The sequence below is a fragment of the Xiphophorus couchianus genome, chromosome 13 (assembly GCF_001444195.1).
Source record: "Xiphophorus couchianus chromosome 13, X_couchianus-1.0, whole genome shotgun sequence".
NCBI lineage: Eukaryota > Metazoa > Chordata > Actinopteri > Cyprinodontiformes > Poeciliidae > Xiphophorus > Xiphophorus couchianus.
The window spans coordinates 29,389,376-29,415,793 of record NC_040240.1 but is presented as its reverse complement, the minus strand read 5'-3'; the positions used below and the strand labels follow the sequence as shown (position 1 = coordinate 29,415,793).

Sequence of the window (26,418 nt, the reverse complement as noted above, 5' to 3'; positions counted from 1 at the left end):
AGGTTTTCTTTAGGGACTTTTGTTTCTATATGTCTTTATATACACACACACACACACACACACACACACACACGAATGGCTTGGTGAGCAGCACTGTCATGGGACCTCCTCCCTAAAGTCACGAGAATGAATCCTGTGCTGGCGTTTACATCATATCAATCAACCCCCGATAGAGACCCAATTGAGATGATCGGAAATATACAGAGCCACACGTGTCACGCATGATGACTGGAGGTCATGAGGGTCTTCCTGATGGCTGGGGCCTGTCCCGCTTTAGGCACTATATCAGAAAGAACTTCTGTTTAAAAACCCAGAGGTAATTACAACATCCAAATCTATTTGAATATACTATATCGTATGTTACTAATGATTTTCTAACACCGAACCCCTTGTCTCTGCTTCTATTGGCTAATTCAAACTCATAGAGGTCAGAAGGAGTTCAACTTAAACACTGTATGGCGTTGAGACATCCTCAGGGACATGTGTGTCCAGTATTCTGCCCGGACACACGCACAAACACGAACGGCTTGGTGAGCAAAACCGGAGTTAATTACAACATTCTATTTAAATATATTATATCGTATATTATTCTTGATTATTTAACACTTATTGTTTTTTATACTTTAATTGTATTACTCATAAAACTCGGAGCCTGTCTCTGTTTCTATTGGTTGAATTGAAATTAGCGGGAATATAGTGTAACACGTGCTAAGCACGCTGAGGTCATGAGACATCCAGGGGGGGAGGGGGGATCATATGACCGGATGGGGGGAGGGGCATCATGTGACCGGATGGGGGGAGGGGCATCATGTGACCGGATGGGGGGAGGGGCATCATGTGACCGGAAATTAATATCAATTAGTCACGGGTCATTAATCACTCATCCATCAAACTCCGATTAAATTTTGACAGAAGGGTGTCCATTAAGTCTCTCTATTGTTTATTTACTTAAAGTTTTTTTTAATGTTTGCCTTTTTTGAGACCCTGTAGTTGGTGGTGTTAACGTCTTCCAATAATACACAGTTATCCAATGACATCTAAAAATTTTCTGTCACCTTTAAACATTTTTAAACTCAAAAATCAACGGGGCACTGGATGACTGCCCTGGCACCCCTACCGCCGAGCTTAGCAAGTTTTCTGGAGAAAACTCGCTTAGTGATGCTATCAGCAAAGTGAGATGAATCTGTACTTCTTGTTTTATTTCAATGAAGGCGTGAAGACGATGATGAAGTCATTGTGAAAAAGGTTTAGTCTGGTGTTTGATTTCTGTATGCAGCCAGAATTGGAATCGGTAGACGGATGACTGCTGTCACCACATCCAGAGGGTTTAATTAAAAAAATGAATCCTGGCAGCAGAATGAAATGGTAGCTCTTGTTTTCCCATATAAATTTCTTCTTCCATTGCTGCCACAACCTGATAAGTGACGTGGATGCGAGTTATGTAAGGTTTCATTAGTTTATTACTGAGTGGCGCCTCATCAGACAGCATTCCGTTTACTGCTGGCAATATGTTTGCTCTCATGAATCGGTTTCCAGTTGGTTGTACTTTATGTTAAAGCTATCTTGAACGCAGCTCTATCTGTTTTGTCTTCTTCTTCCAATTAGACTGCTTTTAGATCTGTAGGCCAGTCGGTGCATGATGCCTTAATTTAAACAGATGTCAGACACACAGACAGACACATTTGCCGTTGGATATCCCTGCCACCTGCAGTGCGTCATGACAGCTCCAGAGACATCTCAGGCTTCTCCTCTCCCACTGGTAGAGAATGAGACAGACTGTATCCAGGCATGCCAAGCCACCGGCCTGGGGGCCCCAAACGGTGCCAAATTACCCAACAAAGTGAGGAGTTGAGTTGTGTCTTATTCTTGAGACTGAAAACGGAGCCAGCTCTTAAGCTAACCTGTATGTTGACCTTCCTGTTTATTCATTCGGAAGAGAAAATTATTTATATGAAAAAAAAAATATCTATATATTGCTTGTGTAAAAACTTTGTTAGCAATCCTAAAGAAACTAAAGAGTGAACCATGGCTGGACTGCAGTGGTAGATGCTGAAACAGAAACTGTAGCTGCAGATCCACAATTAAGATGCTTCAACAGATGATGGTTTGTTGAGCAAAAGTGACAAAAGAAGCTTTAACAGCTATATAGACGTTTTATTTAAACGTTTATAAAGCTGTTAAAGCTTCTTGTTTTAGCTAACATGTTGGACAGAGGAAAAGAATCAATGATAAAAAACAATCACAGTTACTTGAGCCATGACTGAAGCCATTCAGTCCCACCAGCAGTGAAGTTTATGTAGAGGTCCACAAAACCCAGCTTTTATTTTGATAGTCCACATCCACTTGTCAGCAAGCTAATTTGCAGATATGCTAAATGTTTAGCTTGGATCTAAATACTTAGTTATAAGCTAAATATTTATCTATCAACCTGAATATTTAGTTAGCAAGGAAATATTTAGGTTGCTAACTAAATATGTAGCTACCAAGCTAAATGTTTAGCTTGCTGACTAATATTTGTCTCATAGGTAAATATTTAGTTACTAGAGTAACTGTTTAGCTAGCAAGCAAAATGTGTGGTTTGCACAAATATTTAACTTGCTAGCTAAAAATCTAGCTAAGTAAATATTTGGGGCACAGAAATAGGAACATTGGACCGCGTACCTGACCGTTACTTCCTGTCTCACACAATTAGACAAAGTAATTATTACTAGAGTAACTTTTTGGAAGTTGTCTGAGAACATTCACTGGTGTTTCATTTTGACGTTCGGTAAACATTGTCTATAAACTTGGGAGCGTTCAGAAGACTTTGTCTGAACGTTTCGTGTTAGTTGGGAAGTGAGTAATAAACCTTAATCTTAATTCCAAATTGTCACAGAAAGGCGGGCAGCAAGATTGGGTTGAAAAAGAGCATGAGATGGCAGAGTCTGGAGGTGGGAGTTGCAGAGTTAAATGAAGCTGTTTCAAGCTTTATTATTAAATGTTCTTTCTTACTCTTGTGTTGTATTTATGCAGTTTTCTTCAGTGGACAGTTTGAGAGTGACATTTTGGAAATCAGAGCGATTGAATAACCTCAGGTGTTTATTGCTTCAGTTACTCCTGAATATTTTATTTGAAGAACAATTGCTATGTATATCCATCCTTTCACTTTGCATCATCGTTTACCAATATAAAGCCTTGATGATTGACTGTTTAATCTTACAAAAATCTGTTTAATTGCCTCTGTTGTTCCTTAGAGAACGTCCTGCTTATCTCTCAGCGTTCCTTTCCACACAGACGCCTTCTGTCTGGGATTTGCAGGATCTCTTGTCTTTAGTATGTGGATCAGAGATTAATAAAAACTTAGTATTGCCATCAGGTCTATTAATAAATGAAAAAGCTTCATGTTGTCACAACAGGAGAAGAATGAGAGACCTTGAAGGGCTGCAGTTACCTGCAATTACATGACTCAGTACAATCCATGCACAGTCCAGTCTGGTTTTGGTACAGATTTTTACTGCCTTTTAGAAATGTGGTACAGAGGAAATTTGACAACAACAAAAATGAGAGATGATGACTGCCTTGTGGGCAACTATCTGGTAAAAAAAACAAAAAAAACAAGCTGTGAATTTAAATGTTTCAGGGCACCAAGACTAAAAAACAAGAAAGCAACTCGTCTAAAATAGGAAGAAGTAAAATGTTAACATACAAATTATTGGTTGAGAGATCAGATTTAGATAGTACCGTAGTTTATACGTTTTACGTTAACATTTATTCTGTAGTCACTAAATCTAAACCTCAGCAGTGGTCAACAAGTTTATGAACTTCAAAACTGAATTGTTATCATTCAGTCCTTGAATATTTGGGACTAAATTAACCAGAGTGATGGGGTGAGTGGGTTCACAACCAGACTAGTTTATGTTCATGAAGTGATATAAAGACAGGCTTTTGAGCTTTTCTAATTTGCTGGCAGATCACACTTTGAGTCATTTAGGAAATTATGCAATGCAATAAAAATAGTGGACATTGTTGTTGTTTTAACACTTATGACAACAATTGCTGGAAACCTAAAAACTGTTGACAATTTGTTAGATGCCCTTTATCATTTTTATGCTAATGATAGATCTAGTGATGCCGTGGCCCCTTGTCCTACACTATTTGGTTCACACAAAGGGTCTGGGCCCTCAGCTACTGAGACTCAATTGCTTCCTGGGGGTGTGGCCTCTGTTGAAGTTTTAAATTTCACCCCATTGCTAACATTAGCCCATGACACATGTAATGTACCAGTTCAATGCTAAAAAGCTTCCTGGAAATGACCTGCGCTGTAAACAACCATCCTCAACTCTGCAAAGAGAGAAGTCCCGATCCCACCAAGGCAGCTGTTCAGGTTAATTCAATATTTAGAAGTGTGGTCGACGCTGCTATCGCTAAAACTACAATTCTAAAACAGAGCAGAAAATTGATGCCTTTTCCTACTCAGAGTTCCCCAGTTCCTCCATGACCTCAAAGACTCCCAGTTTGGGCCATTTTTCAACGCTACCAAGCCCATTCCTCAGACCAGCATGACCTCAGCTCACCTCTGCAGGAGCAGTAAAATCATAGACACTCCATACAGAAACACCCAAGCCAGCATTTTTGACATTGAGGTTTTCTGTGCACCACCATTGTACAACTCTGCTCTCTATTTTGTCATTTTGCTCAAGAAATATTGCAGCTTCTTCCCCACTCAGATCACAAATGTCCCCTAAAGGACATCGATCTACAGATTAGGCAGCCTAACAACACTTACATTCACTATACTAACCCAAAAAGATCAGCGGTCTGAGGATGTACACAGAGAAAAAATGAGCTCCCAACTGACTAGTATGCATAATTCACAATACCAGAAGGGAGATAGCGTTCTTGACAGATAAAGTTTGTGGCAGATGACTGAAATTTGCATAGCGTAATAGCTTGATAAAAGCTTTGCAGATGCATATTGTCACAAGGAGCACAAATGATAATTAGAAAATAAGACCAATGAAGTTTAAAGTGCCCGATTGTTTGTGCCTCAAATCCTATCATCTTGAAAAGAAAGCCTTGGCATGGAAATTAGAGACCAGTACCACTGACCATATGCTGCGGCACAAACACGCCGCTGTTACAGATTCATCTCCGCCAACCTCTCTGTTTTCAAGCAGTATGAAGGGAAATGAAGCCTCAGCTAATGTGTCTCGACACTTCCCTCCTCTCTTCCCCGTCTTCCTTCACAGCTGTGAAAAGGCTTCCGAGCCGCCAGCTTAACAGACGCCGCTGGAGATCTCCCAAAGAAACACATCGCTACCTCAAAGTCTGGCCGAAACACCTCAGAGTAACGCATCGTGGCCCGAGTCAGAAAGATTTTTATCACAGACGAGAAGTCAGTAACTGCGTTTCCATTACAAATGTGTGTCAATCTAAAAAAACAAACAAAAAAACAACACAATTTCACAATTTGCGGTGTTTCAGTTAAATATGAAATTAACTGAATAAGATTGTTCATGTGATAAGTTGTTAAAAATCATGGTAGCGACGGATGTAAACAGTTACATCAGATATATTCATAATTCAGCCTTGGCGCTAAAGCTCACCGTCTATCAGCCAATCAGAGGAGACAGCAGCTTTTTATTCAGCAGTTGGAGCAACAGACCTCTTATAGTTGGGAGCGGCTACATATGGGGCATATTGGGAAAATTGTAGATGGTGATTTCACAGAAGAGTTGTGGATTCAACACGTTGGAATGACACACAGCTTTTATTAAATGTGTGACGCTGTGAAGCTCTGGTGGAGCCAGCTGCATGTTGGGGAAGAAAGAAAAACTCCTCCTAAAACTTTCTGTCGTCTTTTTCATCTTTTCCACTAATAGTTGCATCTGGCTGTCACCTGATACAAAAAAGTATTTTCTTGCAAAATGCATCACTTTATCTACGACTGAAAAACCACAGCGCAACAATTTTAATGTGAAAAGGGTGAAACTGGCGTTCCATTAAGCAAATTTATTTTCATCACTTCAATTTTGCACAGTGGTACAGTTGGTAGAGCTGTTGCCTTGCAGCAAGAAGGTCCTGGGTTCGATTCCCGGCCCAGTGTATTTCTGCATGTTCTCCCTGTGCATGCTGGGTTTTCTCCAGGTACTCCGGTTTCCTCCCACAGACCAAAATCATGACTCTCAAGTTAATTGGTCTCTCTAAATTCTCCTTAGGTGTGTGTGTGTGTGTGTGTGTGTGTGTGTGTGCATGGGTGTTTGTCCTGTCTGTCTCTGTGTTGCCCTGCAACCCCACCTCTTGCCCAAAACGTTCGCTGGAGATCGGCACCAGCACCGAACCCAACCCCACTAGGAACAAGGGTGTTAGAAAATGGATGGATGGATCACTTCAATTTGCCCAATTCTTTGGTAAATGTAAACATAACAGGATGAAATAGGATCATTATCAGGTCATCACTGCAACCCATGAGGCAGTGATTGGAAGAATCGATTTTTTGAGGCTGGTATGTAACAATGGTTATGTTTGCATACAAATTGAAAGTTGCTTAATAGAAACATACCAACTTTGAAAAAAGTCACATTATTCGGTACAACATTTTTGCACAGGGATGAGGGTGTTTTTCAGCCATATTGAAATTGGTTTATTTTCCAAAATTTCAATGGAAACACGTTTTCACATCACGTCACAATGTCACAATACATGGTCAACATCCGGATGTTACTACTGGTGGAAACAACAAAGAAATTTACAGGAAGTGGTAGGAGGAAGATGGTTTGCTCCACCAGAGCTCTCCCAACATCACAGTTCATTCCGACATGTTGAATCCATAACTCTTCTGTAAAATTGCCAACTACATCGCCGTTCCCAAGTAGGCGGGGCTTGTTGCTCCAACGGCAGAATAAGATGCAGACGTATCCTCTGATTGGCTGATAGATGATGAGCGCTAGCTTCACTATGAATTATGAATATATCTCACATAACTGATAACATTCGTCGCTGCCATAACTTTGAATGACTTAGTGCATGAACAAGCACATTCATGTGTGGTTTTAATTTCACTTCTTATTTAATGGAAACACTGCAATTGCACAGCTAGTGTCATGTGGGTGTAAATTGCATATATATTATAGTTTGTATGAAAGAATAGTATGTATGATAGTAAGATACGTCATTTACCTGACCCTGGCTGGGGTCACTGAGCGGCTCCATGGGGTTCTCCTGCCAGGAGGTTGATGTTTATTAAAAGAGTTTTTCTGCCCCTGTGCAGTACGAATCAAGTCACACAACTCGATATGACTTGACTCAGTTAGCTCCTCTGAGGTTGCACAGCAGATCACATGAACTCACCACCTGCTAATATTCCACTCCTTCTGTTGTCCCGGCAACAGGATCGGCATCAGCTGAACGATGGAAAGCCGTCACGTGTAATTTGACGCTGGTATCAGAAGGGGAGCGCATAAAATGCCGTTTTGTTGCACCACACACAAAATAAATGAATAAATAAATAAGTAAATGAATAAATCATCAATAATAGAAAAATTCCGATAGGCAGAACCGAACCACTGCAGAAGCAGAGCTACGGTTGACAGATGATGTGCTGCTGCTGCTCATGAGCTCCATATTTGATTTACTCCTTCATTTGGGATTTTATCCCTCAAGCTTTGCTCTGTTATTAGATGTGTTGACAAAGGGCTGCCTGCTCTTTTTTCCTTTCAAGAGTAGCAAGGCTTTTATGCCGTATCAGAAATGTGTCTGCAGTGCAGCACAAACACTGTGTAGTTGAAAACGTATTTAGTAATCACCTTATAAGCACAAAAATGTGTTTGCGGCGGTTTAATTTACAGTCTCTATTAATCTGTAACTGCTGCTCCACACAACAGGGCTTTAAAATACATAAATGAATAAATACATACATTTTGATGTTATCCGGTAACTTAAAACTAGATTTTCAGGCACTTTATGATTTGCTGTTTGCATTCAGGAGCTGGAAGTGAAGTCCCCTGCAGTCAAAATGTTAAAATCTGCTTTTCCTCCTTTGTTAGTATTATAAAACCCAGATAGTTTCATATTCTCAGAGCCTGTGGGACAAATATTGATTTGTTGCTTTGTAAAACCCAGATTTCGACACATAGTAACTGTGAGATCAAAATGGCAAAAATAAATATAAAAAAAACACATAAAAAGTTTAAGTTTGAATACTAAGTTACAGCCAGGATAACATCCTCACACAAAACTAGGTGATGATGTTCATTTCCACCAATACTGAGTGTTCTCTGCCTTCGCAGCAGAACGCCTCACTTACTTACATGAAGTGACATCCATCTCTCTTCCTGCTGTGATTAAACAGTTGGAAGGAGGTGAGAGCAATATATCCTCATTAGCACCAAACACTGAGGCTTGGCTCTGTTTTAGAGCGTCGTTTTTCATCATGCAACAATGTGATCAGAATTGGCTCTTGTTGAGTCAGAACAAACCCAGTGAGTGGAGCGCTAAAGGACTTTGATCCAATTAACTCCTATTGAGCTTCTGTGCCATTGTGACTTTGTTTTTGTCGTTTTTACTTTTGGTCACAGCCAGACCAGGTTGTGTTTGGATAATCAACTCGTTGGTTTTGGGGAGTCGCTTCTTCCTGGCTGCATTTAGAGCTTTCTTTCGTTGTGCTAACAGAACAATGGGAAAGTTGAAGGAAATCAAGACGAGAACGTCTTTTTCTAGAACATCAGCATTTGAGATTGTTTGTACCTCTTCTCCACATGAGGAAACTGTATTTCACACGATCCTAAACATTTTATTTTTTAACGGGATTCCAGAGTGAACATTTTACAGCAGATAATCTGTGAGTTGCGTGGACTCTGTGAAGGCTGTCCCTGAGATATCACAGTCCGCCATTCTGATGCCTACATTTCTTGAGACAAAGTTTTTCATTTCCAAATGGATATTAGTAAGTTTGATGAACTAGTGAGGCCCTGTTTCTTCTCCACCTCAAACCTGTTGGTGTAGCACAAAGTGACAGTCTGACAGATAAGTATGGTAATGGTATGCTCTAGGTAATGCTGAATCTCAACATTCTCAGGTCAGTGTCACATAGAAAGCAGTTTGATGTGAACGCTGTTTCCCACCCAGCAGTTTACTGTGCAACCCTGAGTATACGCCACAGCGGTGAAGGTTTAGCTTTGCGCAGACATGTTTGGAGGACGGAGCCAAACGGAGCGAAGGGCGGAAGAAGATCAACTTCGTCACCCTCCACCCAAAAGATCCAACTTGTGCTGTGGTGTTCATCATTCTTGCTTTCTTGTTCTGTTCACTGCTAACACATGTTGGAGGAAATATGTCCTTGATTTCCAACTGCACCAACTGTCAAGCACGGCATTGATAGCATTATGCTAAGGGCCAGTTTTGAATGACTTGAGGACTCAAAATTGTTGGACAGTTGAACAAGCTGATTCAGAAACCAACTTGTCATTCTGCCAACAGAAAGGGGTCAAATATTTAGTGAGAGCTGTTCGAGGAGCTAATTGATTACAAAATGGTGGAGTTAAAGGAACATTTCACCAAATAGCACCTTTTTGTCCCCGTTTTCAAACTGTGTCTAATTCTTGTTTTCAAAGTCACCATAGTTCTGAAAAAAGCCCAAAATGAACGTGACAAACAGTCACACTGTTTACAGCCAAAACACTGTCTGTGGTTTTTTCAACTGTTTTAGGGTCATGTTGATGAGCTGAATCCAAACATCACACTGGTTTTGCTCAATCAGGTCAACTTTCTGAACTATGAAGCAACATGAGCATCAAAATGCATGACCTGTTCTCACATCTGGATCTGTTTCCTGAGAATCTGGATCAATGAGTGACGAGCAGCAGGACAGAGAAGAGACAGAGAATTTTACACAATGAAGACGTAATGTTCAATCTACATGTTTTTACCCTTATCAGTGTTTATTATACAATTTTATAACATTTAATTAACACACTCACACTTAATTAATTAATGCACTCTGTCCCTAGTGCGGTCAGGAGGTGCTGGTCTCCATCTCCAGTTAACGTTCTGGGCGAGAGGTGGGGTCACCCTGGACAGGTCGCCAGTCTGTCGCAGGGCAACACAGAAACATACAGGACAAACAACCATACACACACACACACACACTGACACCTAGGGAGAATTTAGAGAGACCAATTAACCTGACATGTTTTTTGGACTGTGGGAGGAAGCTGGAGAACCCGGAGAGAGACCATGCATGCACAGGGAGAACATGCAAACTGCAGAAAGACCCCGGCCGGGAATCGAACCCAGGACCTTCTTGCTGCAAGGCAACAGAGCTACCAACTGCGCCACTGTGCAGCCCTTCAGTGGTACTACTCCTTCAGTAGTGCTAAATAGTCCCAATTCAATTTAAAAAAAAAAACTTGACAACTTCCAGAAAAAAAATTTTTTGTAACCCAGTGTTATGTTGCTGCTAACTGTTTCAACCCAGCACCACAAGTTTGGAGTGAAAACTATAATAATTTTATTTTCTGCTCAGCATGAAGAAATCACTGTCCAAAATAAAGGAGAGGAGTGCAGAGATGGAAATGCACAACATTATCGTCCCTCGGTGTTTCTAAGGTGACTTCCACCCAGAAGCAGTAATGAACTGACGCTCATTCTGGGTAACAATTCAAGTGAGAGAGAGAAAAGAAAAAAAATCCAACAGAGAGCAGGACTCATTAAAATACAAAGAGGCTTGGTAAAGTGACAGCCGGGTCAATTACACACCGATGGCAGAGGTTATGAGCGGGAGACTCAGCGACGTGCCGCATACTGTGTTACTTTACATATTCCTAATAAGCCTTGGATTCTGCTGCAGCTGGAACAGGATGGCTGGACGGGACAGTAATTACAAGAACTTCCTGGAGCCGCGGCGGCGCCTTAATGGAAATTCTGAAGCATGTTTTTATTTCAGAACTAGTAAAAGAGAATCTGTTTCCCTTGGCGAGGCCTTAAAACCAACTGGTGGCAGCTAATAAAAAACTGGAAGCCTTACCCAATCAATAGCCCCGAGTTTCTGGATGAGCAAACCGCAGTTCAGTCGATTTGACTTCACAAACTCCTGAGATCGGCTACAGAAATATGTCTGAGTTATTGCACAGAGTGGACAGAATACGTCTACCTTGGCGTGGTTCTGAGGAGCAGCTCCAAAAACAGAAAGTGCGTTATAGCGAAGGGCATTCTGGGTAAACACAACCAAAACAAAGGAGCGAGTCTAGTTCTAGTGGGAGAAATGGCTTGTGGTTTTTAACCAAAGACAAAACAGAAACTGATCAAATCTGACGCAACTTCACTTTGGTTTACATTTTGTAAAGAAGGAAATTGTTCTCATTGTCTTCTTCAAAGGTTTTCATGTTGCTTCCTTCAGTGGTTCTTGGTGCAGTGCCTCCACAGGCCAGGAGGGGAAGAGGTTTCCAAAGAGTTTGGTTTGTTTGACAGAGTGCAGAGGAGATGAGAACCGCAGCAGCTGAAAACAGAACAATCAAACCGATTCTACCGGACCATCAGGTGTGAAAACAGCCGTAGATAAACAGCAGGATGGATCCACGCTTTGATGCTGTTTACGCCACACTCTGATGAAAATGAGACTCACCAGACCAGGCAGCATTTTTCCAATCTGTTACTCTGTGATGTTTCGCGTGCTTAATGTGAACATCAGTTTGCTGTTCTGAGCATCTCCCCACGCTGCCGTGGAAACCCCAGGAAACCAAAAGCTTCTGAAATACTCAGGCCATTCACCACGCCGTTATCAAATCCTCTTTCTTCCACATTGTGATGCTTGGTTTCAGCTTCTGCTCGTCTTCTTCACCACACCTGTCTTGTGATTTGCTCTTTGTGTTAAAAGGCAAATAAATGGAGCTGCTTTTGTTCACCGAAGTGTCCCTGACATTTTATGTGAACATAAGCGGCTTTATCAGCAAAGTAAAATACAACAAATGATCGTCCCATCGTGGGCCTTGTGTACATCCATCAGTGTGAATTCTATATGAATTTGAAGACAAATTTGGATGATTCCTTTTTGGTTGTAATGTGGCAAAACAGGAAAAAGGTTGTAACATTTCTGATCACACAGATAGAAATACATAAAGTATACATTATTTAACATAATGAACGTGGGTTACATGGAACCTCCTGTTTTCTGTAGTAAATACTTTGAACATTTTTATATCTAATTTGTGGAAATATTTTGATGCTCCTTGTTGCCAACTACCATTTAAATCACAGAGTTTCTAAAGGTTCATAAGAAGTGCAAAGTGTTGGTCACTTGATTGTACAGCAAGAGACTCTGAGACTGAGTATGGCTTCCTTCTCTGCAGCATCACACACACCTTTTAATTAGTCCACAGGAGGGTTATTGATCCTGGTCTGTGTTTTCTCCTGCCCACAGCTTCCAAGTAGAAACAACAAATATGCTCACAGCTTTGTGCAGCGTGCATTGTCTGACTTTGACTGTTCCACAGGCTGCAAACATGAGAACAAAGAGTTCAAATGTTGCTGTCCCAGTGGAGTCCATCTCTCTCTTGTTTCCAATAATAGTTTGTTTTAGTTTTTTTCTTTCAATTCAGTTCAATTGTGCTAAATAAAAATTTTTATCTGTCCCAAAGGGAACTCAAATCTTGCCGTCAGCAGAGTACCTTCAAAGGCTCGTTGTGGATGGTGATGCTGTGGGCAGAAAATGATATCCAGTAGCAGTCAGTCTTCCAGTGAATTTGAAGAGGCCTCTGACTGAAGACTGTCCAATGATGGTTTAAACTTCTTCCTTCTCTCTCTTCTCTGCATCCATGAAGCCTCTTTTTCAACTCCTCTGGAATTTGGGCTCAAAGTTCAGGTGTCTTATGAGACGTTAATCAGCTGCTGCCAGTTGTAAACTACACCTTGTTGCCATGGTTACACAGCATAGCGACTGTCTGAAAGTTAAGAAACTCCTTTCAGCTGCACAGTGTCCAGAAGCAGAGGGCGTAATTGTGCAAACATCAACGACTCGACCAAAGAATTTGGGAACCAAAGTCCACAAAACGAATAATTCAGAATTAGCGTAACAGAGCTGCTCCAGCCTGCTGCTCCAGCCTGCTGCCACCAGGCAGCGCAGTTCGAGGTGAAGCTTTACCCTCTTCTGATGATAGATGTTAGTCTGAACATTGAAGACGTATCTAAGGTTTGTCTTTTCTTTGTTGTTTCACAAACATTAAGGCCCAGACCAGAGTCCAGAGTTCGGCTGCCTGTACAAACCTCAGGAGCCACATTTAGTCCAGCTAAATAAGACTCGTTTACAGCTGCAAATGTTACAGGAACTTTAAAAAACAAGAGGCAAAAGAACAAAAAGGAAAATGTTTGGAGTTGTCAAAGTTCAGAAAATTTGACATTTCTTAAGAACGGCATTGTAGGTATTGCTGTTTTCAGGTTTTAAAATAAAGAAAAAAACATGAAACATTTGCAGAAAAGATGTTGGATATGATTCCCTCTGTGTGGGACGTTTACATTTGTGGAAAATAAAAATAGGGGGGAAAAAAAGTTAATGATTTCCAGCTTAATGACACAAAAAATATAACTAAACCAATATCACTGGTATTTTTTAGAGCCAGTGAGAAAAACTATTTATTACATGAAAAAACAACATTTCTTAATACATTTATATCTGAAACATTAAATGATTCTTTTGAAATAATTTTTAGACAGAGCCACTGCTGAGCCCTGGGACTGGACACGCTCCAACTGAGTTTACTAAAAAGTTCAAAATAAAAATAAATAAATAAACTGTTAATAAATAATTAAATCATTTACTTTTAAACAAATATTGCATATTTATGCTAGAAAGGCTTGGATTTTTAGGTTTCATCCATGGATGGATGGATGGATGGATGGATGGATGGATGGATGGATGGTGTGTGGGGGGGGCGGGGGGGTGGGGAGGGATAGTGGGTGTGTGTGCGTGTGTGTGTGGGGTGTGTGTGTGTGTGTAGTGGAGAACTATGTCTGGAGAACAATATCTCCTCATCTTTGTCCCAAACTTCACCAGAAGCTGCTGACCGCACGCGCTTTAGGGCGGACCATAAAGGAGGAGCGCAGCGCGCGCACAAACACACCGCTGCCTCGAGGACACGTCTTTCTGTTCCTCCTGGATTTTAGTGGGAGAAGAGGGGGAAAAATCTCTTTTAATTTCTGCTTCTTTTCTATGGTTTTCTTTGAATCCCCCATTTGGGCGTCAGATCCCGACAGTTAGCAGTGAGCCACTTGGACATGGAGCCCTACACGGTCCCCGGAGCCGCAGCGCAGCTCTCTCTGTCCGACCTGTACTCCGTCATCCCCTTTAACGTCACCTTCCCGGAGGAGCTGGCCGAGCTGAACGCCACGGAGCCCGGCAGCCCGGTGAGGGGCGCCGGGGGAATGGTCATCGCCGTGTCCATCACGGCGCTCTACTCGGTCATTTGCGTCGTGGGACTGCTGGGCAACGTCCTCGTCATGTACGGAGTGGTCAGGTAAGTATGAGCGGTGTGTGTGTTTATACAATACAACAGGTTTAATTTGGATTTTATAAACTAAAAAGTGACTGTAAGTGGGATGAAAACTACTTACTTAAAAATGGGGGACTTTTTATTTTAAGTCAGAAAAGACTGAAGTTCCAGCTTTTCCAATTTATTAATTAGAGACAAAATTCCATTGAAACCTCTGGTGTCTCATCAAAACTGCTTTCCTGTGGCTGGAGCCCTCAGACAGATCTCTTCAGTCTCTCCTCTCATCTTTTCTGCAGGAATAAGGTCTTTAATGAGGAAGAAAGAACGTTCATTTTGAGTCTGATTAACCTTTTCTGTGTTAAAGTAGCCATATGTATTAAATCAGCTTGTTAAAATACCTAATTATGGCTCATTTTCATGTAACTGGAAGAGTTCACCATAGTTTTATTTCAAATATTCCAGTATAGGGTAACTGCATCCTCAGGAATCTCTGGAGTGGACTTTGACCCACAGCATAAAATTCAGTTCAATTCAGTTTAAGTAGCTCCAAATGTCATCTCAAGGCACTTAATGAAAATAATCATTTTAATTCGATCAGACGTAAATTCCAAATGATTGGATTATTAAAAATTGATCAAAGCGTTTCCATCTAAGGAAACCCAGCAGATCCAGTCACTAATTTACTGTAACAAACAAAACATGAGGAGATTTTCAAGATATGGTCCTCTGATTTATGCTGAACGTAACCAGAGTGTTTGTGACTGAAAAACTCTTCATCTAATCGGACCAGAGCGGACAGCGCTGGTCAAACTCCCTGTAGAGTTTCACAACTTCCTCATGACTGCATTTTTTCTAAGGTGGAACAGAAATGCCAGATTTTTTTTCTCGCGTCGTTTTTTGCTCGCACCCAGTTGGCATTTAGACAGTTCCTACTGGTTGTTATGGAGACGTGGTGACCCCCAGCAATCATCTCTTTGCTGCTTTTCCTTAACGGCGTGCTGCGACCTTCCTCTGCTCACTGCGTCTGTAGGCAGGATGAACACGAGTCCTACTGATCAGTGGCTCACAGAAGGTGTGTGTCCCATTACAGTCACAACCCAGGGAAACAGAAAGTACTGGACTATTAACTAATTCTGATTTATTTATCTAATGTCAAGATGAGAGTAAAAAATAAATAAATCTTACAATAAAATAAAATAAAATAAAATATAAAATGCTAAAAATAAAACCTTTTCAATGAAAACTGCATTTGTATTAGAAGTTGCTCAGCAGCACCTGCCACTCTGACCTCAGCAGCCTGATTGGTTGGATTGGGTTTGTGCAGGAAGTGAAAAGAAATGTTTATGAATTTAATCATGTCTTATTACGTCATAATGTGTATTTGGGTGCATGTGTTGGATTCTATTGTTCCTGGATTAACTCTCTTCATCATGAACAAGTGATTTCCTGCATATACATTCTCACATTCTTACCACCACTATGTGCACATAGAGTTATATTGTGATATCTGCTGTATCATAATGATAAAAAAAAATAAAAAAATTAGCTGAAAAACAATTTCTTCTGTATAGAAAGCAATCATAGCACCACAAACACAAATACTGTTCTTGAAAAACATTAGAAAACATTTTCTTCAGGATGCAACATACTGAAAAACGTGGGATTTATATTAAGAAACTGAACAAAGTAACTTAATCGTATCTTTGAATGTACCAATATTTATTTATGCTCATTAAACAGTTGAAATAGTAAACATAAAGTTTCCAATAATACTGACAGAGTTTTGTTTACTTAAGTTCATTAATTGGAATTTATTGAAACATTGATAATACTGCAATACACTCTGTTATGTAAAGATCATAAAACGTAATTACCTGAGGATGCTGTTTAGAAACAGGCTCCATTAGCTCCTTTTGGCCAGTCTGCTCTGATTGGCTGATCCTGCCAGCACATCAGAAGTGCGGTCAGATTTATTTTCTAACACCGCGGTCTCAGCGGACGGGCAAACAGGAGGAGAAGCAGCAGGACCTGGCAGCAGAAACAAACTGTCAGATCAGCTGCTGGTGGCATTTTACTGGAAGAGAAACAAAAGCCAAGATCTGAAGAGAAAATGTGGAACAAACAAACAAAAAACAAAAAACGGGAGAGCATTTCTGAAAATTCAAATGTATGAAATGATTTTCCAATTTTCTGAGGTCTGAGTGAAAATCGTGTGTGAAACAAAACACAACAGGAGAACCGATGGAGGGACATGATGGTAATAATGATGTAGGTTAGAGGTCAAAACATGCTAATACATTTTTTGAAGCCCTTTAACAAAAAATAAAGTGCTATTAGGAAAAATTAAACCGAGAAAAAAACAAAACCTTTTTAATATTTTAATCTCTAATAACTGGTTTGTCTATAGAATATGTATTTGGAAACTGTTGTGGAATAATGATTAAATCCTCAAAACTGTTAAAATCCAAAACTGTGTCCAGTTTGACTCCTTTACTGATGTTTTATGTAAATTTATGAAGACTGCTGCAATGCATGCTGCCAGGTTATAATCATCATCAATCAATCTGCTACACAGTGCAAAAGTACTGTCATAAAAATGTATATTAAGGATGCCTAAAAAAATATGAGTCATGACAAGGAATATTTAATAACTAGCTGATACAGAAGAGAAAGGTGAATGTTTGTTATAAAGTAAAGGCAGAAATAGTTCAAATGAAACCTTGTGTCTGAATTTTCTGCAGTATAAACAAAGAAAAGAAAAAGCTCATTCCAATCAGATTGAAGTGGTTTCCTCTCCACCGGGGCGTCCAGCCGTTCTGTCCTTGCAGTGAAAGCTCTTCTCTCTAAGAGCCGCTGCAGGTCACATAGTTAGTTTACAGGAAAACACAAATCCAATGAATTTCATATGAAAATCACATGAGAGGACTTGTTAGTGAATTAATCTGTTAGCCTTTAGTTATACTTTGCACAATGAAAGCATCACAAAGGGCCTTAGAGTAAATAAAAAAAAAAAACAAATTAGCAAATTAATGAGCAAAACAAAATTATTAAAAAAATGCAGAAATGTGTAGTTGACTGATTGGTTGCTGGTTTGAGACACTGGATTATTATTTTGTTCGTAATGACAGTTTAAAGAGAAACACTAGAAGAGGACAAAGTGTTCAAGGTTCCTGTCTTTGCAAAGCATCAACTTTTTCTTCCCCAAGAAATGTTTCATGGACTCGCTTTGCAAAAGAGGTAGAATTTTGTTCTGCATTGCAAAGTCGGAAGTTATGAAGTTTATCCTGTAAAACAGAACCCAACATTAAATAGACATAGACAGATGAAGTAATTAAGTAAAATGAGGTTGTCAAAGTAAAAAGGGGAACTAAAAATACAACGGCTGCTGTTGGCTTCTGAGCTCTCAGCTTCGATTCAGGCAGGTATTATTTTTCCACATCATTTTTACTTTTATTTGTATTTGTAGGTATGATTTTTTTTTATGTTCCCACTTCAACAAACAAAAACAAAACCCGGATCCAATATGGCTGCCATTCTGACACAATATGGTGAGAATTGCAGGTATGAACTACTTGTTAGCACCGTTGGGAGTTTTTACCTCGGTCTCACGCTTAGTGTCGTATTTGCGTCATAAGAGTTTGAATGAATAGCAATTAGCTGGTTAGCTCCAACATAATTACTAAATGCCACTGCTTTTATCATGCAGTCAGGTGTGACTTTACTGGCAGATTGATGCTTCAGTAACTCTGTCCTTCTAATATGTATTAATGTTAAAAACACCAATTATCAACCAGCTGGGAATATATTTACTACTTAAAAGCTTCTAACTGAACCTTGGTGAAAAATGTCTAAACTATCCCATTAAGCATTTGACCTTCATTATAGATAAATGTCTTATTTGCCCAACACATCAGCGAGGTTATGTAACCGCTGCAGATAAGAGCTCTGATATTTGTGCAACAAGCAGTCTGTTAAATCACCTCTGAGCATGTAAGACTCAAATAAAATTCAACCCAAAGCTACTGAGATAAGAAATATGAACATTTTTGCAGGTAAACACAACGGCAGCACACACAGAATGGAAAAGATACAGAATAATAAACCATTAGATGTGGGGAAATTTTAATCTGAGCTGATTCAAATCAGAAGCTTTTTTATATATATATTAAAAAAAAGAAACATCCATTTGTAAGTCGTTTTCCCCCGGCTGCATGTAAATAAGTGAAGCCTCATGAATTTTGGATTCTGGCCTTCGCTCAGATGCCTGTTTCAAAACACTAAAATGCGTACAAGCACTATTTATAGCAGATCTGCATGTTTCCTCACGTCAGTGTGGATTGGGCATTGGGCGGTGGTGCTGTTGAGAGCCCTTGGTCTGATTGCTGTGGAAAGGCTCACACTGACATCTCTGGGGACGGCCTGCTCTAAATGCAGGTTAAGTCTGCAGCACAAAACTCCTAGTAGGTGTTTGGTCCTCCACGTTCCTGTTACCACACTTGTTAGGAGAAAATGAAGTCGATTGCTCATGAAGTTCAGAATTAAGTGGCCTCCGTTTGAAGTCAATTGAGTGGGCATCCACAGTAAGGAAATGAGATTACCTAAGAACAGCAGATGTACTTTTATGAGGACAAGACAAAAGGTCCTTTTCAAGGAAGTCCTGAAAAGACTTTGGAAATTTAGAGGTGTTCAATCAGAACAAGGAGGAACAAATCTGCAGTGAAGCCCGCAAGCATAGATCAACCTGTTGGGGAAAAAAATGTAAAGAATAGATGAGTGTGACAATTGGCAAATTGATTCATGGTGTCCAGAGACCTGAGGAAGGTCAACAGGGACCACTGAGTTCTGAAAATCGAACAGTAGCTGCGTTTTCATTACAAATATGTGCAAACATTTGTCTACATTCCGCAAATGTCGAAGAAATGCAATTTTGCAATTGTGGTGTTTCTGTTAAATGACAAATGCAGTTAAAATCACAAATGGACAAGTTTGTTCCCACAGTGAAGTCATCCAATCATCACCTTCTGGCTGCTTCCTGGTGTCTTCTTTGCCCCAGTGATCATGTGACTCGTGTGATGTGAGACAAGTCCTTCCACTGCAGTTTTGTGAAATAAACAAAATTCGATTAAGCAGAAAAACCACCTCATCCTAGCAGCAAAATATTTTATTGACAATTGAGAGTTTTTTTAAACTTTTTTTTTTCAAAGTTTCTATTAAGCAAATATATTTTCAAAATATCAAATTACACAAGATGCTTGTTCTTAAATCACAGCTCAGTAATGAAAAGGTCTTTTAATCCTTTTAATCCCAGATGAACAAGCTTAACTTCAGGTGCTAAATGAATACTTTTAAACATGTAAGCTTCTGAATAGACAGTGCTGAATTTGTATTGTTTCTAGTAAGTTTATATTATCACATAATTCATAAAGTGTCATTGCACGTGTTACTGAAATTTCAGTGTGAAAACTTAAGAAAACCCTTAAAGCCAGAAAATTTGACCTTTTCTAAATTTGATTTGAATATTCCTCCTGACCCTTCAACCAGATGGCAGTGGGTTTGTCTCAACATGTTTTTAAAAGCTCAAAGTCCAATATTTTGCACCTAAAAAAGCTCTCAATTTCTGATTACTTGTACATTTTTTGACAAACAAAAGAGGTGAGCACAGAGAATAAATATATTTATAATGATAAGACATCAAAAGATGCTATACAATGATTGATCCTCCCAAACTGTCCCTCAATGTTTATCCTACACCCCATAACCAACTATTCTAAATGTTGCTGTTTGATTTTAACTCTTCTACTTGTCTTGTGTGCATTTTGGTTCCAACCAGATACACCAAGATGAAGACAGCCACCAACATCTACATCTTCAACCTGGCCCTGGCCGATGCCCTGGCCACCAGCACGCTGCCTTTCCAGAGTGCAAAGTACCTCATGAACACCTGGCCCTTTGGGCAGCCTCTGTGCAAGCTCATCATTGCCATTGACTACTACAACATGTTCACCAGTATCTTCACCCTCACTATGATGAGTGTGGACCGCTACATTGCTGTGTGCCATCCCGTCAAGGCGTTGGGCTTTCGGACACCAGTCAAGGCTAAGATGATCAATGTCTTGATATGGGTCCTGTCATCCGCGATTGGGGTGCCGATTATGGTTATGGCCGTGACCAGAGTGACAGAGGCTGGTAGGGAAACGGTCTCTTTCACATTGATGTTTATGACATTTTAGATTTCTTGAAGCATTAGTTATTATTATTTCTAATGGTAATTTATTTTCTGGTATTATTGACACTGGAGGTACTTAAGCTGATGTGAATAGTGGTACTCATAAATACATTTAGGGCTGCATTCACACCAGCCCTGTTTAGTCCACTTTAATCAAACTTCAGTTTGTTTGCCTAGAATGTCCAGTTCTAGGCAAACAAACATTTGGGGAGGTGTGACTGCACGATCGAACTGTGATGCAAACTGAAAAAGCGAACTCTGGTCCACCTTAAAGCTTAGGTCTCGGTTTGGATGAATTGAACTCTGGTGCGGTTCAAATGCATACGTGAATGCCAAGTGGACCAGAGTCCACTCTAAAAGCAGGAAGTGGACTATAGCTCAGGACATTCTGGGTAAATACAATCAAAACAAACGTGAACGTTTACCGCTAGTGTAGTAATGGCTTATGGTCTTTTGCTAAAGGCAAAAAAGAAAAATTCTCAAGCTGCCAAAATCTGACCCCACTCCATTTTTGTTTATGTTTTGTGAAGAAGGAAGTCATGCTCATATCTTCTTCTTCAGACGTTTTCAGTAGTTCTTGGTACAGTGCCACCACAGGTGAACAGAGGAACAGCCTTTTAAGGGTTTAGTTTGTTTGACAGTGCAGTATGAAACAAACTGCTGTAGCTGAAAATGTAACAAATGTTGCAATTTTGGTTCCTGACCATTAATAGACTCATGTCTTTTGGAAACATGAGCATGAGTACAAAAGAATCTGCCTGTGATTGTAAGTTTTGGGCAAAAATGATTCTCAGTTTTGGATAAGTGAGAGTTAAAGCAGTCGACTCATTTGACATGTTCAGTTTCTAAAACTCACCATATATTGTAATCACATAAAGCTGTGCTATGTCTAGACTTAAATCTGATTCTGACTGCAGTGGATCAAATTGGACCGAGGTTGATAACATAAAATTGGAAACACAACTGTCATATGAAATGATTTGAGACAACTACTGTTCTTAGTTGGCTTTATGAAAATAACCTGCAGCAGTATTACTCAGTGGTGTCCTGATCTGATACTGATATCAGGATCAGCCAAAAAATGATCAACAATCGAATTATAACAGCCTGCATTTAAAATATGCAATATAAGTATATTTTATAGGAATATCCTGCATTCCTATATGGTAGTGTTTGTATGGCAGACCCATTGGTTCATAATAAATGGCTCAGTCGTTCTCATACTTATTGCTGTTGACAATTTTTCTCTGTTTGAGTAATATCACTAGACCAAGCCTTTTCCACACTACAAAATAAGTAATAACAGTATGTAAGACTCATACATACTGATACTATCAGGTCAATATTGGTATCAGGCGATACTCAAATCTCAGCAACGTATTGGAAGTGAAAAAGTTGTATTGATTCACCCCCAGTGTTAGTTTTAAGACTGTTTTGCACTTTTGGAGCCTAATGGAGATGATAATGCTTGTAATCCTTTAGCTGAGCTTTAAGTGCATCAGATCGATTTTTCCCCCGTTCTCTTTCAGGTAACATTACATGCATGTTGAAATTTCCGGATCCTGACTGGTACTGGGACACCGTGACTAAGATCTGTGTTTTCATCTTTGCCTTTGTGGTCCCTGTGATGGTCATCACTGTTTGCTACGGCCTGATGATCCTGCGTCTGAGGAGCGTCCGTCTGCTCTCGGGCTCCAAGGAGAAAGACCGCAACATGCGGCGAATCACCCGCATGGTCCTGGTGGTGGTGGCGGCCTTCATCATCTGCTGGACCCCCATCCAGATCTTTATCATCGTGAGGACGATGGTGGAGATCAACACCAGGAATACTTTTGTCATAGCCAGCTGGCACTTGTGCATCGCCTTGGGCTACACCAACAGCAGTCTCAATCCTGTCCTCTATGCCTTTTTGGATGAAAATTTCAAGCGTTGCTTCAGGGATTTCTGCCTGCCCTGTCGGACCCGCACGGAGCAGAACAGTGTGACCAGCGCCCGCAACACCACTCGGGAACCGGTGTCTGTCTGTGCTCCGACCGAGGCGGGAAGGAAGCCTGCATGACTAGCCGAGGAGAGGGTCCTACTTAGCTCCAACATGAGCAGAATCCATCAAGATCCACAGTCACAGGACACCCTGATCTCCACCACAGAGTTTTGATGCCCAGTGAGGATGAAGTACTGGGGTAAAATAAGCAGGAATCTCTGAGCTCACTGTCAAAAATAATGTCTGACTTTGACAGATTGTCCAAAGCCCATCATCCTACGGCAAGATCATGAAACAGAATGTTCTTTGTTTTTAGCTCAGAATAAGATGGTAGCAGAGTTCAAGACAACAGCAGCAGCTGGTACACTTAGAAGGATTTCAGTGATTGTGTTGGCAGGTGAAACATCTACATAAAAAAAACAAAAACAGCTTCAGTGTTTGTTTTTTTTTTGCATTGACAAAGTGAGAAATGTATGACACACCAAACCAACGATGGCTTGATGGAAGAGTCCTCTGCTTGAACTGTTTCGATCAAAAGGAGGCCACAACAATCAACGCTGCACTAGAACGTGTGATTGGAGGATTTTTAAGTGTTTCTTGCTGAATATTTAGAAATACAATCAATTTCAAATTAGATGGAAGGATACATATGACAGACCCACTTTGAGATCAAAATTTGTTGGTACTCAGCTGTCCACTGGTGACCACCACTGGCAACCTCAACCATGACAACGGCTTAATGCCTGCAGACTAATACTTCAGAGGCTGCCAGTGAAATTCGGTTCAATTCTACTCCAAACGATAATTAGAAAAAGAAACTCTGAGGTCTGTCTCGCTCTGTTGGACACTTGTGAAAAGTGGCGCGGTGCTCTCTTAAGTGATGACTCACTCTGGGAAATTCAGCTTCCTCAATCAGACCGGAGTCAGCGGTCCTGGAAGCCGGAGTCAGCGGTCCTGGAAGCCGGAGTCAGTGGTCCTGGAAGCCGGAGCCAGCGGTCCTGGAAGCCGGAGCCAGCGGTTCTGGAAGCCGGAGCCAGCGGTCCTGGAAGCCGGAGCCAGCGGTCCTGGAAGCCGGAGTCAGTGGTCCTGGAAGCCGGAGCCAGCGGTCCTGGAAGCCGGAGCCAGCGGTTCTGGAAGCCGGAGCCAGCGGTCCTGGAAGCCGGAGCCAGCGGTCCTGGAACCAGAGACGGAGGTGATGAATGATGACTTCAGCTGAGCGGACATGCTTCACACGACTGTTTGTAAAAGAAGTCAAATCCAGCTAAATGTGGGTTTTCCTGCAAGTTCAGAGTTTAAACTATGACAACAGAGAGAGGCGTTTGAGAGACATTAAACACATCTGAACTAATATGTAGCCTTTCAATTTGTATTAACACTACTTTCACTTTTCACCATTTTCACTTTGTGTTGAATTAAAACTTGTGGTTTGACTCAATAAGATTTTCTTTAACAGAGTTCATTGCAGGGTCTGTAATTAACTTAAGAAAAGGTGGAATGATGATGTAAATGTTTGCATTAAAACAATTTAATCTTAAGTAACTTAAACGCTGAGGTTGTGATTGGTTCCGCTTTCTTCCCTCTGAATATTTAGATTCTGCTGCTGTCTCTTTATTTCACGCAGAAACATAAACAAGTGAACAGACTTCATGTGTAAGAACAGTCTACTGAAACTGTTGGACTTTCTCACTGGCTCTGAGATGGAGACAATAAATAGCACAAGCTCTGTAAACAACATGAGATGTAAATGTTCGCCATGTGATTTGTTTCCTCGTGTGTTTCCGTATCGTGTGCTGCAGAGTGTGTAGCTGTTCATCCTATGACTATTGCTGCCTTTGTTGGGTGTGTGAATGTCTCTCAGAGCACATAACCTTTGCGAATTTACATTTCTTCAGGAAAGAATGTAATGTTCTCTACATTATGAATACAGATATTCAGTCTCCAGCAGATATTTTTGTTTTAGGCTAACAGTACCAAACATGATGCAAGTTCTTCTTCTTTTGGATGCTTCCTGCAGGGATCACTAGACTGAATCATTTGCATTAATTTCAAATGAATGAATGTAAATTCAGTCATTGAATGTTGTTATGTACTACATTCACGAGTCTTGTTTTCTCTGTGACCTTCCTCTCCTCCTGTAGCTTAGCTCCAAATTCTAACTCATATGTCCGTATCTGTCCTCTCCTGACCTCTTAGCCTCTCTGGCTTCCCAGCCTAAACTGTCCTTCTAATATATAAATCTGAACCTCGTCAGTTCCAGTAGCTGCCTTTCTATTAACCATATAATTGCACAAGCTGACATTTTGAAAATTTATTTGCTTAATGTAAACATACCAATTTGGAAAAAAACTCATTGTTTTTCCATAAAAAGAGTTGATGCTAGGATGAGGTGGTTTTTTTTCTTGGCTTTATCGAACATGCAATGGAAACACGAGTCACATGATCAACAACTTGATGTTGTCACTAGCACAGATCATGAGGACGACATGTTTTATTAATGACTTATTTATATGGGATTTTTATTGGTTCTTAATTAATGGAAACAATACAATTGTGGAAATGTATTTTTTCGACATATTGAAAACGTTTTTCTCACATTTGTAATGGAACTGCAGCTAATAGAAACCTTTCCTCCATCTCTGACTCTTCTTGCCTTCCTCTCCATCCAGTTGGCCAGATTAATTAAACTCTCACTGTTCGTTTAGCCACTAACTGCAGCTCCTTCTATTAAACAACATAACCCTACACCAAAAAATATATATTTACATATTGTAGAATCAATCCAGCACCAGGTAAATACCAATTCTGATATCAATATTTTTGATTTATGTTTGATAATTCATCAAATTTTTCGCATTTTAGGTTCCAGAAGTTTCTCCTGTGTTCAAGCATAGGAGAGAATTTGGTCACAGTTTATATTTTAATGACACATTAACATGACAAACAGAAACAATGGAAAACCAAAAACATAAAATGCAAAAAAAAAAAAAAGAAAAAAAAAAGATCATTAGAGAGCAAATCAAACGAATCATTTTTGAGATAGAGTTAAGAAATACAAAAATAAATAAAAACTTCAAGAGCGAATCTGAAACTAGAGCATCGATCTTAAGATGCTAGTATCAATCCAATACAAACATGACTTGATGTTGATATTATCAATATTTGTGATAGCTCCGCCCACCTCTACTGAAAGTTGGGTTATGGACTCACTTACCTCATTACCTCACCCTGTATTCATAGAATGAAGCTCTGATTATTTTCAAATACAAAGCAGGTTTAGGAACATATATCTACTCCACGTTCACTGAACTCCAAAACACACAGTCCATCTGTTTCGAGCTACCTTTGGCTAATAAGGTAGCTCTGGTCAATGTATTTGATGTATATTTTCTTGATGATGGGATTTAATAAGATGTAATGTTTACTGTTTGTTTCATAATTGGTTACTGTGTTGTATTTTTATGATGTAAAGCACTTTGACCTGCCTGGTTCTGAAATGTGCTGTACTAACTGGACTTGTAGCTGGCTGCGGTTTAAGGCGGCCTTTGTGTCAGGAAGGATGAGTTTGTCCTATTTTGACTCATCAAGATGGAAAAATTTGCAGCTCAGATTTTTCTTCTAGTTTTAGACAAAATCAGACTGTCAGAGATTTCACTCATATCTTGTTTAAGTAAAGCCTCAGTGCTGTATTTTTTATTTATATGTTGTTAATTGTTATTTTTGTTTTATTCCTTGATACCTTGTTGCTGTAAATA

At 40.1% G+C, this 26,418-nt stretch overlaps 1 protein-coding gene across 1 annotated transcript; it reads left to right on the top strand.

Annotated features, from left to right (window-relative positions):
• Window positions 1-14,002: 14,002 nt before the first annotated feature.
• oprd1a (opioid receptor, delta 1a) lies at window positions 14,003-24,927 on the top strand. Its single transcript, XM_028037188.1, has 3 exons — window positions 14,003-14,483; window positions 20,290-20,645; window positions 22,215-24,927. Exons 1-3 carry the CDS (start codon window positions 14,245-14,247, stop codon window positions 22,742-22,744), a joined length of 1,125 nt encoding a protein of 374 aa, XP_027892989.1. The 5' UTR covers window positions 14,003-14,244; the 3' UTR covers window positions 22,745-24,927.
• The last annotated feature ends 1,491 nt before the right edge of the window (window positions 24,928-26,418 follow it).